This window comes from Syzygium oleosum, unplaced genomic scaffold, assembly GCF_021117445.2.
Source record: "Syzygium oleosum isolate NSW1041296 unplaced genomic scaffold, Sole_v2.1 Sole_v2.38, whole genome shotgun sequence".
Lineage (NCBI taxonomy): Eukaryota > Viridiplantae > Streptophyta > Magnoliopsida > Myrtales > Myrtaceae > Syzygium > Syzygium oleosum.
In genome coordinates this window covers 1,462,864-1,484,013 of record NW_026607522.1, presented here as the reverse complement: position 1 = coordinate 1,484,013, position 21,150 = coordinate 1,462,864, and the positions used below count along the sequence as shown (strand labels likewise).

The 21,150-nt window shown below is 41.5% G+C and overlaps 2 protein-coding genes and 1 pseudogene across 2 annotated transcripts in view; all 3 read left to right on the top strand.

The window, feature by feature from the left end:
- LOC130135879 (putative disease resistance protein RGA3) overlaps window positions 1–20,910 on the top strand; it is a 42,471-nt pseudogene extending 21,561 nt beyond the window's left edge.
- LOC115693022 (putative disease resistance protein RGA4) overlaps window positions 15,831–21,150 on the top strand; it is a 39,950-nt gene continuing 34,630 nt past the window's right edge. The window contains exon 1 of the mRNA XM_056305641.1: window positions 15,831–16,244. The gene's annotated coding sequence lies outside the window, so the exon portion shown is untranslated. The remainder of the gene's footprint in view (window positions 16,245–21,150) is intronic.
- LOC130134385 (disease resistance protein RGA2-like) lies at window positions 17,327–20,692 on the top strand. Its single transcript, XM_030620003.2, has one exon. It carries the CDS (start codon window positions 17,327–17,329, stop codon window positions 20,690–20,692), a length of 3,366 nt encoding a protein of 1,121 aa, XP_030475863.1.

Sequence of the window (21,150 nt, the reverse complement as noted above, 5' to 3'; positions counted from 1 at the left end):
CTTTGGTTGAGTTTGCCTATAACAATAGTTATCAGCAAAGTATCAAAATGGCACCGTTGGAAGCGTTATATGGCAGAGTTTGCAGAACACCGATTTGTTGGGACGAAGTTGGTGAGAGGAGCATCACGGGTCCCGAGTTGGTTCAACAGTCGATGGAAACGGTAAAGATTATCCGGGAAAGACTAAGGACAGCTCAGAGCTGTCAGAAGAGTTATGCGGACCGGAGACGTAGGCCTTTGGAGTTTCAAGTGGGGGACCACGTTTTCCTCAAAGTGTCACCTATGAGAGGATTGTCACGGTTCGGCAAGAAAGGAAAATTGAGCTCGAGGTATGTGGGTCCATTCGAAGTTTTAGAGAGAATCGACACTCTGGCCTACTGTCTCGCGTTACCGCCAAATTTATCTCATGTTCATAATGTGTTCCATATGTCCATGCTAAAGAAGTACAAACCAGATCCGACCCACGTGCTGAATTATGAAGAAATAGACGTGGACAACGGGGTGTCGTACGTAAAAAGGCCAGTAAGGATCGATGACAAGATAGTGCGACTTTTGCGGAACAAGACGATTCCGATGGTGAAAGTGATTTGGGAACGTTATGGAACCGAAGGTGCGATAGGGGAAAATGAAGAGTTGATGCGACACCAATACCCCCATTTGTTTGAATAGTTGGGTTGGATTGTAAATTTCGAGGACGAAATTTTTGTAAGGGGGGAAGAGTTATGACATTCCGAATTTCGGCCTATTTTTGAGATTTATAAAACGTGTAATTCGTTAGTGTGCTTATAGTAAAATCTTGCCCAGGAACTGATCACTCTCGGTTGTTATTTTTAAATTAGAGATTTCGCTAGAATCGCACTCAATCGAATTTGGCCGTAATTTAGAGCCCAAACTTTGGTGTCGAATTTCTCAGAGTTTCGGGACGAATTTAATTGGACGGTGTCGATATTATTGTGGCCAGCCTCGATATTGCCCGGAATATGTGAAAAGTAAATTTTTGACCGGGTGCGGATTTGGACTAGTAGACCTCCCTCAGGGTAGTGTGATTTACTTAATTTGGACTTTGTCCCTTATTATATTCTAGGATTAATTTAGGACCATTGGATCGTTTGTGGGTTAGAATCGTGGGCCGTTGGATCGCGATGATGACGTTTGACTTTTGGCCCCCCTCTTTCTCTCTCTCCTCTACGCCCGTCCACACCCTCTACATGCTCAGACCTTGCCCCCTCTCTCTCTTCCTTTCCTCTTTTCCTTCTTCTTCTTCTTCTCTTCCTTCTCTTCCACGACGGCATGGCTTTTGCTTCTTCTTCTTCTGCCGCTCGACCAATGCTCGTCGCCGCCCCGTGCGCGCTAGTCAGTTCCGGCAGATCGCCCGACCACCCAGGCCACCGCGCCGCCCGTCCGGCCGTTTCCCCCTCCTCCGGCTTGGCTGTTCTTCTTCTTCCTATCGCGCGCAGCAGCAAGTCGCCGCCGTGCCCGCCGCGGTCCGGTGTTGCCCAGCCGCTCGTCGACCCGTCCTCCGTCGCCCGGCCGCCCGCAACGCCGCCATGCCGACGCCGGCCACCGCGCGACCTCCCCTCCCCCTGTTTCTCTCTTCCCCGATGCCCTCCCCTGTTTCGGCAACTGGCTTCGCCGCGCCGCGCCGCCCATCTTGCCGTTTCCCCCTCCTCCGGCTTGGCTGTTCTTCTTCTTCCTGTTGCGCGCAACAGCAAGTCGCCGGCGTGCCCGCCGCGGTCCAGTGTTGCCCAGCCGCTCGTCGGCCCATCCTCCGTCACCGGGCCGTCCGCAACGCCGCCGTGCCGCCGCCGGCCACCGCGTGACCTCCTCTCCTCTGTTTCTCTCTTAAGCCCGACGCCTCCTCGTTTGGCGAAACCGCCGCTTGCCGCCGCCGCCGCCGGGCAGCTGCTCATTATCCAAGCTACGCTTGGCCGTCGCCGTCGTCGTCCCAGCCACCGTCGTGCCGCCGTTGCCCAACGAAGCTCGTCGCCAGTCGCCTCACTCAGCCCCTATTCCTCTCTCACCCTCGCCGCCGGCCGACCTTCACCCCTCTCCGTCAGTCTCGTCGCCGCCGCGTCACTGTCGCCTTGCCCGTCGCCATCGCCATTGCGTCGCCGCCGATCGCCGCCCGGACAACCAAACCCGGCCCAGCCCCGGCCAGGCCCGGCCCTAGCCGTGCGGGCTTGCCCAGGCCGTGGCCGGCCCGTTGCCCACCCGACCAAGCTGCTCGACCGCTGCTCGGCACCTTGCTCATCCGACCCGGCGCCTTGCCCGTCGTCCAGGCGCATTGCCCATTCAGCCGGCCCGTCGCCCTGGCCCGTCGTCCATTCTGTTCGGCCGTGCGCCCCGGGCACACCGTTCGGCCACCGCGCCCGTGCGCTAGGCACGCCATTCGGCCACTGTGCCCGTGTTGGCCGGCCAACGCGCCCATTGGCCAACGCCCGTGCCTAGTCCAGCACTGTCCACCCGGGCCATTTTAGGCCCGAGCAGATTTTCTCCGGGCCAAAACCAAGTAAGTGACCTCCTATTCCTTATTTAGGACTATGGGTATTTTTAGACTTGTTTAGAGTGTGCTTGGTACTGGGTTAGGAATTAAATTAGGCGTGGGCTAATTTGATTGATTGTGCTCAATTTGTGAATTATTGTGGCGGTAATTGTGTGGCTAATTTAGTGATTGACTGAGATAAATAGCATGACTGAATTGTCGTGGCGCTTGTGGGTGAATTGGATTAATTGAATGTGTTGACTTGAATGTCGGAATCGTGAGCTTGTGATTTGAAATTGGGATGATTGTGGGTGCATATTTGTGGCTATTGTGGTGAGTCAATGATTGGCTTATCGTGGCGATTGTGAGTGGAATTGATAGTTGAATGTGACCGACTTGAAGGTCGGGTTGGTGGAATATTGTGGTGAGCATGCCTTGAGTTTGATTGGTACGACTTGTGAGAATTTCGAATTGTGTTGTGGTGCATGTGCATGAGACAAGCCCGGATTGATCGGAGGGCTACAGACTTGGGACGTGTTGACGGCGGTTCGCGTGAAGGCATGAATGGCCGGTGTGCCAAATGGATGCGGGCTTGAGACGTGTTGACGGTGGCCCGTTAAAGGTGTGTTGGACCAGGACGTGTTTACGTCGGTCATTAGAATTGAGCCCGGATTGATTGGAGGGCTACGGACTTGGGACGTGTTGACAGCAGTCCGTGTGAAAGCATGAATGGCCGGTGTGCCAAATGGGCCTGAGGTGCAGAAGCGCGAGCAGTGAGAATGGACCTGAGGCGCAGTGGCGCGGGTCGTGAGAAAGATGTTCGGCCACGCATGCGAATTGAGTGTGATTGAATTGGCTGGTTGAGCATGTGATTGAATTGGCTGGTTGAATTAGTTGGATTGATTGAGTGCAAGTGTAGTTAGTGTTTGAGCGATTGTGATGTGTTATTTAATTACTATTATTGCATTATCACTTGACGACTAACGTGCAGAGTTTACATGGGCTTGATGGCAATGTAAGTATAATGATGCGAATTTTACATATTATGGGGTAGATTGCATGTATGACTTGTCTGGGTACGCATTGGCCTATGTGGGGTATAGGGGGTTGCTTATTGAGACTCGTTCTCACGGTTATTATATAACCATTTTAGATCCGCGACCATGAGTGATTGGAGACGCTGCAAGGGTATTTCGGAGATCGAGGACGGGTTAAGTACCCGGTATTTTGAGTTCCCTTTTTTGTAGAGGAGTTAAGTTTGTGAACTATTGTCTCTTTTGAGGAATGTGGTTTTGTTGTTGTGGCCTAGCTTGGGATTGTCTTTTTGTGAGCGTCGTATGTATCTGCCAAGAGTAGGAATTACAGTTATTGTTTCGTGCTACTGCTACCCCTTGTCATTATTAATTATCTGGGTTGTTTCTATTTGTTTCCGCACGTGCCTAATCTCTAATGTTTGGGTTGGGTCGGCGACGTGCCTGGGACGTCGCGTTCAATGATCGACCATCGAGGGATGATCGCGCGCTCGTAGGGTGCGGGGCGTGACATGGACGCCACGGCGACTGGGCAAGCGGCAGCGCCAGGCAGACGGCTAGCGACGGTCAGGCGCGGCAAGCGGCGGTCAGCAGAGGGGGGGCAAGAGCAGCGGTGAGGAAGGAAGAAGAAGAAGAGAAGAAGAAAGAAAAAGGAAGAAGAGAAAAGAAGGAGGAGAGAGAGAGGGGACGTGCATGGGGAGATTGGGGGGAGGGGAGACGCACGTAGTGTGGGCGTGGGAGAGAGAGAGAGAGAGAGAGAGAGAGAGAGAGAGAGAGAGAGAGAGAGAGTCAACGCACTCAAGTGCAATCCAACGGCCCTCATTCAAATCCGAAATCGTTCCTACGGCCCACGAAAATCCTATTTATAAATTACGAAAAAGGGCCAAAAGGCACTTATTAAAACACACTACGAGAGAGGTCTACTAGTCCAAATACGTACTCGGTACAAATTTCACTTTTTATTAATCCCGGGCAATATCGACGCTGGCCACAATAATATCGACACTGTCCAATTAAATTCGTCAAGAAACTCCAAGAAATTCGACACCAAAGTTCAGGCTCTAAATAACGGCCAAATTCGATCGAATGCGATTCTAACGAAATCTCTAATTTAAAAATTACCCAAGAGTGATTAGTTCCGGATGAGATTTTACTATAAGCACACTGACGAAATACACGCTTTGTAAATCCCAAAAATGGGCCAAAATTCGAAATGTCCCATGCTTCACCGACAATAGATTCTCATCTCTTGCTCTCTTGGTAAGCAAAGTATATATGCAGGAACATATCGAATTTCTTCGGTGCGTACGTCATGGGCGTCGGCCGATCGGGATGAGGATTGGATCCTTAGATTAGATTAGAGAGAATAACAAGCAATAGTGACCGGCGACATTACAATCCAGACTTGACATTTACTTCAATGTTTAATTAGCGGTAGATAATAAACCACAAAAATTTATATTCCATGAATGCGCATATTTTGGTGTTTAATGCTTAAAAGTTAATTGTTTATGTATACACAGATTTTATTTTTTGTATAATTCCTATCGCCGGTAATTTTTATATATGTGATTTTCTCGATTATCAAACCATTCATTTGAAGAGCGCCTATTTTACAAACCATGAATCTTCGTTCCTATTCCATGCTTTAGACGAAGAGGTGACAGCCAAATTCAAATTTTGTTCGAACTTGTTAATTTGTAGTAGCCGTTTAGCCTAGAAAGATAAAAGGTATTCACAATTAGATGACTTGAAATTTGAAGGAAAAAAAATCATCAAAGGACGAGTTTCAAGTTGAAATAGACAAGTGGATAGTACGATTTTAGGGTTGACAGGTTCAGTTGGAACGGGTCTACCATAAGAGATTTCATTGGTTAGTCATATTAATGGGGAATTAAATTTCTATTGATCTTCTAGGTGTTGAGACCCTCGATACTTCAAGATCTACTAAGATATATTTAAACCGTCATATATCTGACGTAGACGGGTTCTTTTCCAGCATAGATTATGTGAATACTTTTTTTCCACTTATAACCATCTTGGTGCGAACATTAAAAAACCTCTCATCTTTATCAGTATTGTCTATGCAGTGAAAATAATGCAGATACAGATATTCAAACACTTAAAGTAAGTGGTGAATTTTAGTTGATAATCACGACACCAAAATGAACTTCACAAAATTAAGAAACATAATTAACCTTGAAGTATCAATAAATAGAAAATAGATTAACAACCGACGTCTAAAATTATTTAAAACATAATTTTAGACCCGTACAACGCACGGTCATCCTAATAACTAGTGGTTAAATCTCGTGCAAGGTTAAGTCACGTGGATGCTCACGAGCAAGCGTTCCACAATAACTAATTTTTTTTATGGTTACTTAGCAAATCTTTGATTTTACATAATTATCTAATAAATATCTAATCGATATATTTTCATATATTCTTGCTCATAATTCTTTAATAGAATTATGCATATTTTGGTTTTCTCGTCAACATAGACGAGAGTGTTTTTCTATTTGAATCTATTACTCCATGCCTCCCTTTTTGTTTCTTCTTTGCATGGTAAGAAGTACACTTGTCTTTTTCATTTAAAATGGAAAAAAAAACTCAGATCAAAAGATGGAAAAAGTTTATTTTGCTAGAAGCATGGTCAAACGTTATTTATGCTTATCTTTTGATCATATATCAATATTAACGAAAGATAAACTTAAAAAAAACAAGTAAAGCGGAATATTTTTCCATTCTACTTCTACCATGAAGAAAGTAATTGATATCGATCATACATTCATATCTCATACCATGTGGACCCAAAAATTAAGAAATGCTCAAAAGTTTCATGTTAATAATGAGATGTGAGTTTGAAAGTGAAGAAGACGTAACTAGAGTTTTCAACCTCCATTTTGCAATTTAGACAAAGAAATGTGTATAAAAACTCAAAGGAAAGCACAAATAAGCAATCTTTTAACTATAGAAACCTACAAATTTATTCCGGCAAAGGACCCACAAGATCATGATCGATTAGATTGAAATTTAATTTTCAATTTTGAAATATAGTTTTCTGAAAATTTGAATAAAAATATGCAAATAATTGTGTATTCTTAAGCTGTCACATACAGAAGTTTCTACTATTCCACGTAGCCTTGGCGATGTCAAGGATGAGACCATGAATAAAACCTTTATGGTAATGCTTTATACCATTGAATCATAAAAATGTAATCAACTATACTGAGACATTTCGAATTTTGACCAATTTTTGGGATTTATAAAATGTGTATTTCATTGGTGCTCTTAAAGTTAAATCTCGCCAAGAACTGATTACTCTTGGGTTATTTTTAAATTTGAGGTTTCGCTAAAATCGCACTCGATCGAATTTGGCCGTTATTTAGAGCCCGAACTTTGGTGTCGAATTTCTCGGGGTTTTGTGACGAATTTAATTGGACGGTGTCGATATTATTGTGGCCAGCGTCGATATTGCCCGGAATTGATAAAAAGTGAAATTTGGACCGAGTGCGGATTTTGAACAGTAAACCTTCCTCTTGGTTTATTTTATTTAGTATCTTTTGGCCTTTTCTTAATTTATAATTAGGATTTTTAGTGGCCGTTGGATCAATCGTCGAGTTTGAACGTGGACCGTTGGATCGCACTCGAGTGTTTGACTTTTGTCTCTCTCCTCTCGCTCTCTTCCCACACGTCGCTGCTGCTCCCCCCACGCCGCCGACCTACTTTCCCGCTGACTTCCTCTCTTCCTTCATGCCCGCTGACTCCCTCACGTTGTTTTTGCTCTTGCTGCTGACTTCTTGCTGCACCTTCACGTGTTGCTTTGCTGACTGTTAACCCATGCTGCCTCACGTGCTGTTTCTGTCGTTCATTGCTGTTGCCGCTGCTTCTTCTTCTCTTTTGCTGCTTCTTCACTTCTGTTGCTGCTGTTTTCGTCTTCATTTTGCTTCGTTGCTTCTTGCTTTTTCTTCTTCTTGCTCACCGAGGCCGACCCGGCTCCCTTGCTCGGCCACCCTCACCGCCGTGAGCACCGCCACCCGCCGCCACTCATCTCAGCCACACACCACCACCGAGCTCACTCTCTCCCTCCCCTTCCATTCGTCCATCTTGTCACCACCACCCTGTGCCCGTCCCAGCCGTGGTCCGCCGGTGACCAGCGCCGCCGCTGAGCCACCCGTACGTCCGCCAGAACAGCTGCTGCTTGCTTGGCTTGGATTCGTTAGGCTCCCTAGCTTGAAAATCTTGCTTAGGCCTTGAGTAAGTGGCTTCCTAACCCTTGACTAGGCTGAGGGGTGACTAATGGACATGTTAGGGATGATTTAAGGGCTGTGGATAGTTGGTTTAGTGGCTGGTTATACTTGGTTTGCTTGGTGGTGCTTGTTGGTTGATTTCCAGTAGAGTTGCTGCTGCGTCGCTGGATTTTTCTATTTTTACTATGACTTGTGTGGGCCGAATTTGAGGAAGTGTTCTCGTGAAAGTTGTTCATAACATCTTGAAGTTTGACATAGATTAAATCTGGAATTTTTTTATATCATTTAGGGTCATTCGTAAGTCCATTTTTAGACCGAATTCAGTCTACCGGATTTACTGTTTACCCGACCTTCTTGTCTTTCCGATTTTCTATAAATTTTTCCAGACCTCTTTTCAACAAACTTTCTTAAAAAAAATTTGTAATAACATCCGTGTCTATGACATATAAAAATTTTAGAGCTTTCCAAAGTGATTTGGGTACTGAATGAGTTGTATTTTTGATGGTCTGAGGGGCTGTCCGAGCAAACCGGGTTCCGTTCGGCTTTGAGTGTCAAAACAAGGCGTTTACAGTCAGAATTTGATTTCATGTCCTACATGAAAAATGTTTATCAAGATTTTTTGTACAACATATCTAAATTTCAGAATTTTTGAAGTTGATTTACTATTTATTTTAAAGGAAATTCAGTGACTGTGTTACTGCCCGGAATTGCCGAGAATCACCCACTTTTGTGTATACTCGATTTTCTCATTTTCAGGCAATTATTTAAAGGCGGGGTTATCAATGAAAAGTGTGGCATTTTATTGGCCGAGTAAGCATTCGATTGGCATGTGACCAATTCTCAAAGAGAAAAATTGGCATTGAGTGGATAATGTGTGTGCATGATCACGTCACGTTCCGTCTAAGCGGGAGTTTTAGACGATGCCCGTCGGGAGTTCGGATGCCGTCTGGTACCCGGGGTTGCCGAGGGGTGTTCGATCCCAGACGATGCCGATCGCGGTGGAGGCCGGATCAATGCTCCTAAGTGGAATGCCATTGGGTACCCGGCTTGCCGGGGGGTCTTCGATCCCCAACGTTGCCGTCTGGTACCCGGGGTTGCCGGGGGGTGTTTGATCCCAGACGATGCCAATCGCGGTGGAAGCCGGATCCATGCTCCTAAGTGGAATGCCGTTGGGTACCCGGCTTGCCGAGGGGTGTTCGATCCCCAACGTTGCCGTCACTAACGTAGCGGGACGATGCCTGGTTACGCCAGAAGACCGGCGGGAGTTCGGTGGCCTGAGGGGTCGTTAATAATCTGGATACATGTGAATGTATGCCATGCATTGGTGAATGCTCGAAATCCGGAATATTGAGTATGTTTCTTATGATTGTGCCATGATTTGAAGTATGCTTGTTTGATGAGCAATTGGCCATGTTATGGCGATATTCTAACGTGCAGGGCTTGTGTATGTGCCGAGGTGAGGTAAGGGCATCTGTGATTATTATGACATGTTGGATGTCGGTATTGCATGATTAGGATTGTTCGGAGGTACGCGTTAGCCTAAGCGAGGCTTAGGTAGTTACTTATTGAGATTTATCTCATCCCCCGTTGTTAAACATTTTCAGGCTTGGAATGACGAGTAGTCGTCACATGCGGTTCGGAGTTCTGGGGTGATGCTGGGCATTGGATGTATCATCATTTTGAATGCCTTGTTGTAGAGGAGTTTAAGTTAACCTCCCTTTTGTATCCGTGGCTTCGTTAGGAAGTGGCATTGTGTGAGGCTTGTAATTGTGTAAACCTCATTGGGTTATCTTTGTGAGCTTATAATGACTTGCTGGTTTTTATGTGAAGTGTTTTCCTGACTATCCCGTTAAATTGTATGTTGTATGGTGAGTTTGTATTTGCTTCCGCTTATGATATTCGTTAGCATTTCGGTTTGGGTCGGCGACAAGTCCTGAGACGTCGCGTACTTGACAACCTCGGAGGGATGTTGCGTGCTCGTTGGGGTTCGGGGCGTGACAATACAATTTGATACCATACGATTATTACCAAAAAGAAAATAATTTACGTAAAATCTACAAGTACAGTAGAAAGTTTCACTTATCTTAAATCTTGATAGTTTAATGTAAATTCAATTAGAGACGTATAATCAACAAAAATCAAAGTAAAATCCAGGCATAACGTTGCAGTTACGCAATTAATATAGATTAGAAAAAAAATGTGCATTTACTGACATAGAACCACGATGCTCAAATTCATGAGGTCAACAACCCAGAGTGTACTAAAATTCTAACACAATAATCTCCAGAAAGATAAGCAAGACTCCAATAGTTAAAAAAAAAAAATTTCTTGATGACTAGAATTCTCTAGCCACATCACCTAAAACAAATTGTTAATTGAGATGCATATTTAACATTATGTTCGATATTATAGTCATATTACTTGTTGAAATTATAATCTCACAATGTTCAGCAAAAAATTTAATACCATAGTAAACAGTAAGGTATAGCCTTTGCCTGCCAACGGGTATTGAGACTAGCGCATAAGTATACCCAAACAAAGGAAAAAGAAAGGCAGTGTCTAATTTCATAAATTTAGGAAATGCATTAACAAAATATCTAAAAAAGAATATACAAGTAATACTCAATCGAATTGTAAGAAAAAAATAATACTATAAAGAGTACCTGATTTTTAAAATTAATATATCTATGTTTATAACATAAAAAAGCAAAGGAAAAAACTTTGATTAGATAATATTTCCATGGTGGTTAAAGAAAAAAGGAACAGGGGAGAACATCCAATATGAAAGATATAGCGGTTTCAACCCTTTTGAAATGAATTTAACTGTTGCGAGATTACTTGGAAGATCAAATACTTGATGATGTTTTGGGTTGTAAATTGAACATTTCACTTTTAGCACTAAAATTGTTCATGCGAAAATATGATTATTGGATATGAAAGAACCATTCTGTCGAACAAAAGAAAGTAATCAGACGTGACCCCTTTTGCAAGAATGAAATGCAAAGAAATCCCTTTCTTGTGCTAACGGTAACTGAGGAGGCAAAGAAAGGGATCAATTCCCAAGTTTCCTTGTTGTGTCGACATAAGAAAGGAATGGTCCTCTTTTCTTTCTTTATAAGATGTGCGACGAAGATAAATGCAGGCAGCACTCAAGAACCATTTCTTCACTGCTTCGTAACTTGTTGCTTGCATTTCATTCAGGCTCGCTGCTATCTAATTCGGTCCTTCGGTATCACCCGTACTCCTGGTAATTTCGCTCTCGGTTATTTTCACCATGGATGCACCTGTTTTTTGTTTTAAGAACTATAAGATCAATGGTTTGTTTTCACCAGCATTTTCATTGCCTTTGCAAGCATGTTAGACTACTAAACACTTGAAGCACATAAAATCTTAGACAAACCAATCTTGGACCTGGGACCCGACCATACACATATTGATTTAGGCCTCATCTTGTAATGTGCGTAAAGGATGAGAATTCCTGTCTTCAACAACTCAAGTTTGTCCACCTCCTGAAGCTCTATGCTCTCACAAGCATCGGCAAAACAGCTAGAGGCCTGTTTTTTTTTTTAACCTGATCTCACTTCGGATGCATGTTAACATTTTTTTTGGGTCTGAAACATATGAAATTTTCACATAATCTACATCAATCAGTTCATAAATTTTTTATACTTGAATAATATTTTGAATTTTAGCAAGAAAGCAAGAAATTACTTTTGCTTTTTAAAAAGCACAAACAAACAAGTCATAAGAAACCTCAGCTAACTCTTATCATCATGATTATTTTCTTTCATTCTATTTTATTATGTCTCGTTTGTGAAACCAAACTAAGTATATACACACACATCAATCAATAATAAAAAAACTTCGGTAAAATGGAGTTAAATGGTTGACCCACATCATCACAAAGCTCCATCCCTTCCCCTTAACATCAATTAGACATATTACTATACAATAAAGTAGAGAAAAACTCAATCATCTAATTTAATCTAATATAATTTTTCTAGAACAATATATCAATATTTACTTGCCTTACATATTGAATTAGATTATATAAGTATACAATAATTATAGATAATAGAAAATATTTAAATGACAAAGATTGATTGCAAAACTCCAATGTATATACATACTTTACGATAAAGTGGGAAAGAACTTAATCATCCCATTTAATCTTTTACATACAAGAACAACAACATCGACTTGCCTTACTTATTACATATCCAAAGAATTTGTGTCACTTTCGTCCAAATTTAATTGTGGTCCTAACTCCAACCTCTGCTCTCACAATCCACTTGATATGTTAAAGATTACAACCTACCGTAACGAGTAAATTGATAGGGTATTATAGTAAGAGGATCAAAATGATTGCTTACTAGGATTATGTCATAAGGATAGGCTGCTACGTGCCAAGGGGGTCTCAAGCCAATTATATACAGCCAAGTGTAAAGAGGACACAGGCCAACACCAAGCCCAATAAAACGGTGTAGGGAATAGGCCATGACATCTCTAATGAGTCCTGCTCTGAGCTCACTAAGTTTACGCTCTCCAAAACAGATCAAACAAATAAGAATTACCTAAGATCGTGCCACCTTTCTCAAAGTCATTCTTGCATGGAGCAATGCTCATGAGAAATAACGTATAACAAGTCCCTGATAATGGCATTTGTTAGTAAATTTGGGTAATTGTATAAAGGAATAACATATTATTAAATATGAAACAAACCCTAAATATAGGATTTCATGTTGCATAAATGTGCAAGTTTTGGTATTGCCTAGCGTGGGAAGAGATCTTTAAAGCAATTTATTCAGAGAATAGGAAAAAATAAAGAAAGAATGAAAAAATATAGAAGCATTTATTCATAGGAAAAAAAATAAATTTTAGAGATTCGCAAGGAGAGAGAACTTCCCTAATCAAACTATAATGTTTTAGTAAAATAATAGTAATAATGTCATGTGACAATAGGAAGAAGAGTTTTGAACCGAGAGGTATAGTGTTCATATTAGAATGTTAACAGATCGATCATGTTACCCACGGATACAAAACTTTCTATTTTTTCGGAAAGAATCTCTATCCTAATGTATATTGCGTATGTATGTACATATACACTAATTAATAACAGCTCACACCTCACAGTGCCCCGATTAAAGCTAACTAATATTTCCTAGGTTCATAATGTAAGTTCTGATATACAACAAATCCATCCCAAGAATTTAGAGAATGATTGGCCATCCTTTGAAAAAAAATAAAGAACGAAGCCTTAAACTAATTAAACAAATATATTGACTAAGCAAAACCTTTCATTGAATGATAATTAAAACAAAATCCAGTAATCATGAATTGACCAAATTCTAGAATTTATTTAACCCTCTCGGAATCACTCTTAACGTGATTAATGCAATTTTTGAAAATTTGGGAAAGTCCCTATCCAATCAAAGCTGAGTTGTGGAATGGTTTTTGAAACTGTTTTGAGATAATCCTAAAAAATAGATGAAAAAGGCCAGCTTCTTTTGAAAAAGATTGAAATATGGGGAAAGTCAATTTCATCAAGAAATTATGCACCAATAACTACACTAGATTTAATTCTTAATAACAGCTTACAATTAGGCTTGATTTAGACAAACCAATTGCGGACCTTGGACCTTACCTCGGTGGGTCCCATATGCATTATTGATTTAGGCTTGCGTGGATGATGAGAATTCCTACCTTCAACAACTCGAGTCAGTCAAAGAAGTTGCGGGGGGTTACAATGAATGAGGTAGGTGCCCATATTAAGTTTTATATAAAAAATGAGGTGGTGGGCCAATAATGAGCGATAATTGACTGATTAACATTTGATTTTTAATATCTAGAGTTCCAAAAGCACCTGCTCTCTATCTCTAAAATGCAAAGGAGGAGGAAGGAGACAGACGTCGCACGGAACCAAGAAAAAATAAAAGAAAGAGAAAAATATACATATATATGTACTAATTAGACAAATGACAAATGAGTTATCTTTTGAGTGCACAATAATAGTAGATAATAAAAAATATTTAAATGAAAAATGTATACATATGTATATTATGAAAGATTCCATCTGATTTAATAAATAAGAAATTAGACCATCTTTATCATACCGCAAATCCATCTCAAGAAATTAGACCATGACCTTCATCATTTAAAAAATAATAATATAGAACGAAGCCTTGGGGAAAAAACGAAGTGTATGTCCTTGGATACGCAATTTGCTTTCCCAACTTGGTCCTCCTATTCTCCTTTGCTTCTGGGCCTTGGAATCTGTCAGATGAAAACAAGCGGCTAAATAAATATCTCTGTCACTTTCAACACCAGCATCTTCATTGCCCTTGCGAGCATGCTGGATTACTGTACAGTAGAAGCAGGAAAAGTCTTTAGACAAAACCAATCGAGGACCTTGGACCCAACCTCGGTGGGTCCCATATGCATTATTGACTAGGGCTTCATCTTCTCGTATGCGTGGCTGAGGAGAATTCCCATCTTCAACATAAACTTTCGATACATGTCCTGAGAGGTCTCCAGCCTCGAAATCATTGGACTGATTATCTTCTAATCCAAAGGGAGAGGGAGACAGGGAGAACAAAAATGGCGGAAGCTATCATCGGGACCATTGCTAAAGAGATCATTGCTAAGCTAATATATATATAATGGAGCTTAATGAGCGACAATTGGCCAATTAATATTTGATTTTTTATATCCGGAGTTTCGAAAGCGGCTGGTCTCTCTGTTTCTAGAATACAAAGGAGTAGGAAGGAGACAGAAGTAGCGTAGAACCAAAAAAATAAAAAAGCAGAAAGTGATGTTAATAGGTGACCCGTGGAGTTAAGTTGCTTTTTGGCCGTGTCAGTTACGTAGCAGTACGACTTCATACACGTCGATCCCACCGTACTCGTCCTATCTGTCTTTGTACACATTGTCCGCTCCAGATTCGCCACGTACCAACATTATCTCCAGCCCGAATTGTGTGATCTAAGGCCTCGGCCCCACCTGAAAGACGCTTTTGCGAAGGACTTTGTATAATAATCGTATTGTTGCAACTTTTTTGGTTTTCTTATTATTTATTTGAATAGTTGATATATGCATACCGTTTTTTTCTTTTACTTAGATGCTTTATATGATAATAACATATGAAAAGTAAGGGCATGTGTTCAGTAGAAGCATACAACTTTTTACTTTTCCATCATAACAAAAATTATAAAAAAAATTATATAAGAAAGTACGTATAAATATTTATATATTATGAAAATTGTGCGAATAAGAAGCGCTCAATACCTATAGACAAAAAGTCATGCTTTAAATAACAGTGCAAAGATATAAATTTCATGGCGTGTCTCGACAAAGGAAACTTACCCACCCGCCAAGAATATCTTTCAATAGGCGAGGTTGGTTTTTGGCTACAATTTCAGTAATCAATTAGTTTTGTGGGAATTGGCGAATCACCTTAAGCATCTGCTGGCTGACCGGTTGCTCAAGATTTTTTGTTGAACTTTCGTGTAACTTTCTTGTTTCTTTAAAGCAAAACGACGACACAAGAGTCAAAATGGCCTGAAAAGAAGAAATGCATTAGAGAGACATCACACGTGGATGAACAACAACACCACCATACTTAAAGTGATTGTCGTGAAACACATTATCGGTAAGGGAAAAGGAGAATTGCATCTTTCTGGAAGAGTTGAAAAGAAGAGTAACTTCTCCTACGACATCCTCTATGAAAAATAATGACCACAAGTCTTTCACTTTTGACTTTTAATATATAGTATGTAAATCTCCATTCTAAGCTTATCTAATATAAATAATATTAGGTCTGATAACTGACCCGATAGTAAATGATTTCAATTGACTAAAAGTATTGCATGATTGGCTTTTCATTTCATATAAGGGGCTATCTAATTTATTTAGATGAAATGAACTCTATACTTTATGATGATAGTCCTTCCCTTCCGCTAATCGTGGGATTAGCCTTGTAATGTTTGTTAGAACTCAAATGTAACATTTTTTTTAAGGGTGAGCAACCGGGTCGGTTAAATTCTAAACAGAACTAAACTCGCCCGATTCTACACTAGTTCACACAAGTTGCGGTCGGCTCTCATGTAAAAATTATGGGAACGAGGCTTTTTATGTTTTTGGGTTTGTTGGGAACCAGCTTTTGGGGACAACTGGTTTGGAACAGTTCAAAACAAAGCTAAATCTTTTATATTTAAGACCCTTACTACTTTCTTTTAATTCTCACTCTCATAGCTAGCCTTGCTCATAAACTCTCTAGTCTCTTGACTTTCCCCCAACAGTGCCCTTGATCTCTCTCTCTCTCTCTCTCTCTCTCTCTCTCTGGAGTCTTGCCCCCGCCGTTTCATCTCATCTCATCTCTCTCTCTTGGTCTTGCCGACCCCGTCTCCTGTCCTTCCTCTCTTGATCTCGCCGGTTGTGGCCTCGCCTTTGTTGGTCGGCCGTCGATCAGCCCACTAATAGCCAGGTTCGTTCTTTATTATAGCAACTAATCTGTAAGCTCTTCTGAAGATGAATAGCCTGAGCACAGTACTATGCGTTTTCCTTTTTCTTTGGCAAAATTCCAAGAAAGCAAGGAAAAATAGGAAATTTGAAGCAATAGGAATGACAGAATGACAATTACCACCAAAGAATTTCTCTGCTCACTGCAAAAATAATTTTGTTTTGGTCATGAACTATGAACTGCTAAGCCAGTAAAACTCATCGTGCAATTGGGCCTTCACAAAATGAAAAATGAAACATAAAAAAGTAGACTGGTTTGAGGTCTGTTCGATTAAGCTCTAATACCAACTTTGTCATACATCAAATCCAACCCAAAAATTTAGAGAATGACTGGCCATCCTCTGGAAAAGATAAAGAACGAAGCCTTAAACTAAGAATAGTAATTTTAAACCAATATATTAACTAGGCAAAACCTTTCATTGAATGATAATTATGACAAAATCCAGTAAATCGTGAATTAACCAAAATCTAGAAATTCTTTAACCCTCTCCGAATTGCTCTTAACGAGATTAATGCATTTTTTAAAATTTGGGAGAGTCCCTATGCAATCAAAGTTGAGTTGTGGAATGGTTTTCGAAACTGTTTTGAGATAATCCTGAAAAAAAATAGATGAAAAAGGCCAGCTTCTTTTGAAAAAGATTGATATATGGGGAAAGTCAATTTCATCAGAAAATTATGCACCAATAACTACACTAGATTTAATTCTTAGTAACAGCTTATAATTAGGCTTGATTTAGACAAAACAATCGTGGACCTTGGACCCGACCTTGGTGGGTCCCATATGCATTATTGATTTTTTTTTTGGGTCTGTATATGCGTTATTGATTTAGGCTTGGGTGGATGATGATAATTCCTATCTTCAACAACTTGAGTCGGTCAAAGAAGTTGAAAATTAGAATTGTCAGGATTCTGATTTGCCAGTCTCACGTGAGTGTCAACATAAACTTCTTATACATGTTCTGAGAAGCCTATAGCCTTGGAGGACTGTACTAATATCTTTTGATCCATAGAGAAGAGACAAAGAAAGAGAGATACCCGAGAACAAAAATGGCGGAAGCTGTCATTGGTAGCATTGCCGCAAAGATCGTTGCTGTACTGGGTCCTCAAGCAATAGAAACAGTTGGAAAGTTATGGGGCATCAAGGATGAACTCGAGGTGCTTCGGGACACTGTCTCCATGCTTCAGCCCGTACTGGACCATGCAGAAGAACAATACCACAAGATTTCCCAAATCCAAGTTTGGGTTGAGAAACTAAAAGACGCTTTCTATGACGCGCAGGACCTGCTTGAAGAATTCAATATAGAAGCTATGCGAAGAGAACTGAGGGGTCACAATGAAAAGATGAAGGAGGTAAGGACATTTTTCTCAAGTTCAAACCAGCTTGCTTTTAAATTGAAGATGAGCGGCAAAGTAAGAGCGGCAAGAGAGAGAATACAAGCCATTAAGACTGAAAAGGAATTCCACTTGGATCAGCGCCTAGTGGATTCGGAAGCGGAGAGAGAGCGGAGGAAGAGAAAAGAGACGCATTCATTTATACCTAAGGGAGATGTTATAGGGAGAGATGATGATAAGAAGGCGGTTATGAAATTTTTACAAGATTCAAATGTGAAAGAGCACGTTTCCATCCTTCCAATAGTTGGTATTGGTGGGCTTGGAAAAACGGCTCTTGCTAAATATGTGTATGAAGATAGTCAATTTGACTTGAAAATGTGGGTTTGTGTCTCTACCGACTTTAATGAGACAAAAATAGTGAAAGACATGATAGCTTGTGCAAAGAAGGAAGAATCAACCGAGGTTGCGATGGAATTGTTGCAAAGCAAACTTAGGGCAGAAATTGATGGAAAGAAATATCTCTTAGTTTTAGATGATGTGTGGCATATAGAACAAGAAACATGGTTGAGCTTGAAAACTTTATTGGGGGGAGGTGCTAGAGGAAGCAAGATCCTTATAACGACACGCATTCCTTTGGTTGCGGAGATCACCGGCACTACTCCGCCTCATTTTCTCGGGGGCTTATCTGAAAGTGCGTCTCTTGAATTATTAATGCAAATGGCTGGTCGAAAAATAGAGGAGATACAAAATTCTGACATGCTAGCCGTTGGCAAAGAGATAATTAAAAAGTGCTCCGGGGTTCCATTAGTTGTTCGAATTGTTGGGAGTTTACTATTCCTTAAAAAAAGTGTACTTGAATGGTCACAATTCAAAGATAATGAGCTCCCAAGTGTGTTTCAAAGGGAAGATAGCATAAAATCAGTTCTTCAGCTTAGTTATGACCATCTTCCTTCACATTTGAAACAATGTTTCGCATTCTGTTCATTGTTTCCCAAAGATTATGAGTTAAAGAAGCAGACTTTAGTCAATCTTTGGCTGGCAGAAGGATTTATTCGGGAATCAAATACAAGTCAGCATTTAGAAGACATTGCTCATGGATATTTCATGGATCTACTATGGAGTAACTTCTTTCAAGATTATCGGGAAGAGAAGGGGACTTGCAAGATGCATGATTTGATGCATGATCTAGCCTGCTTAGTTGCAGGGACCGAGTGTTGGGCGGCATGGGATGACAAAAAATCCATATCCAAAAGAACTCATCACATATCATATGGTTCAACTTTCAATTTGAAGGGTGAACTTCAAATCACACGCGTGCAAGCAAGTGCACTGAGAACATTTATGCGTGTTGCTAGTGATAGGAAAATGGAACCAACGAGTGAAGTAGATCTACAACTCATTCAAAGTTTCAAGAGGTTGCGTGTCTTGAATCTGCATACCACATATGTCGGGACAGTGTTAAAGTCCATTTGTAAGTTGAAGTATCTTACGTATCTCGATCTCTCTCACAATGAAGCACTCAAAAGGCTTCCTAACTCCATTACAAAATTGCAGAATTTGCAAACACTAAATCTCTGCGGTTGTAGTGCCCTTGAAGAATTGCCAAGGGGTATAAGGAAGTTAGTCAGCCTTCGAAATCTAGACATAGATGGTTGTTGGGAACTTAGTTATGTGCCACGCGGACTAGGGCAATTGAGTTCTCTGCATAGGCTAACACGCTTCATTTTGCCCAAAGATAAAGCTCTTGCTAAGGATTGTTGTGAACTTGGGGAGCTAAATGGGCTTAATGACATTCGGGGAAGCCTTAGAATTGAGAATTTGGGAAGTGTGACAGATGCCGAAGCAGAATCCAAGGCTGCGAACTTGACAGGGAAGCATTTTCTGGAATCTTTGGCACTTGAATGGGGTTATTTCAATACCGATGATGTCGCAAATAGAGATGAAGCTCTATTAGGTGGACTGAAGCCGCACTCAAGTCTGCAGAAGTTGACGATCAATAGATATAACGGTGAGAGCTTTTCAAGGTGGAGCCTCGTGTCTTCCTTGCCCAATTTAGTTAAGTTACGCTTCTATGATTGCAGAAGATGTAAACATCTCCCTCCATTAGGCCAACTACATCACCTCAAGACTTTAGAGATTCGGAATATGACTAAATTGGAATACATCATGTCAGACCATTCATCCACTTCAACAGAATCATTTCCTAATCTATCTGTATTGGAGATCTCTAGCTGTATGAAATTGAAAGCCATGCCACCAACTCCGCATCTTGAGGAGTTAACGCTGACTAGGGCCCACCCAGCGTTAATAAATATGATATATGGCCTTAATAAGTTGAAGCATCTGCAAATCTGGTATATGGAGTCTCTAGAATGTGTGTCCGAAGAGTGCTGGAAAAGTCTCACCTCACTCGAATCTCTTCGCATTTGGGTTTGTCCTAGGTTAACTTCCCTCTCAAAAGCACCACCACCATCACTGGGTACGCGACGTCAATCCAACCTGGTGGATCTCGATTCTTCGGATTCCCATGGAGGACTCCAGAATCTCCGCTCCGTGAGTCTCTGGATACTTCCAAAACTAGCATATCTCCCACAGTGGCTTCTCCAGCTCAGCAATCTCGAGCGTCTCTATATTCGGGATTGTGAGGAGCTGGATTTATTATGCAAAGACGAAAGCGGCAACAACAACAACCTCATCTTGGATTTCCATGGAGGACTTCAGAGTCTCCGCTTCGTGGAAATCATTGGACTTCCAAAACTAGCATCTCTCCCACAGTGGCTTCTACAGGCCAGCAATCTCGAGGATCTCATAATTGAGGGTTGCTCCAATTTGAAGGCATTACCAGAGCAGATCGAGGCCCTTCAATCACTTCAACGGCTTGTCATCCTCGATTGCCCCTCGTTGACGTCATTACCCGAAGGAATGCGAAGGCTTGCGTCCCTTACTCACCTGAGAATTAGAGATTGCCCAGAATTGGAGAGGAGGTGCAAGAGAGATGGAGGCGAGGACTGGGACAAGATCGCTCATATCCCCGACATACAACTTCTACGGGTGGTAGATGAAGCCCTAATTTTTCTTTAAAGGTACGTGGGACCTTTTCTTCCCCAGATTTTTACATGAATAATGATTTTTCAAATTCTGTTTCGATACTTGATTCGATTTTGGGGGCATATGGACAGATCGGTGAAAGTTTTGGGGCCTGGGCATATCCCCTTGGATGCTTGATTCGATTGGCGATTAGGGTGTGTGGAAACATCGCTTTATTCCTAGAAGCGCGAGAGAAAAAACACATAGAAAAATTTTGATACCCTTTCTCATCCAACTCCGAGCTCATTGAATCTGGCTCGTGACTCATGCTGCAGATATGGTGTGCAATTTGCTCATTTGATTTCCACAAGGAGCGAAGTTGCCTACACGGTCCGATGATTCTGGGAGGACTCTCGTACATGAAGCGATGTTATTGTTAGCATTTGAGAGCAATGTTGTGTAAACTAAAAGCTACAAACTGTTTTGCATTATAGTAGAGTTTCTGAGGTCTC

Coding starts and splice junctions, on each gene's coding strand:
- LOC130134385 (XM_030620003.2), top strand. CDS start 17,327: ATGGCGGAAGCTGTCATTGGTAGCATTGCCGCAAAGATCGTTGCTGTA.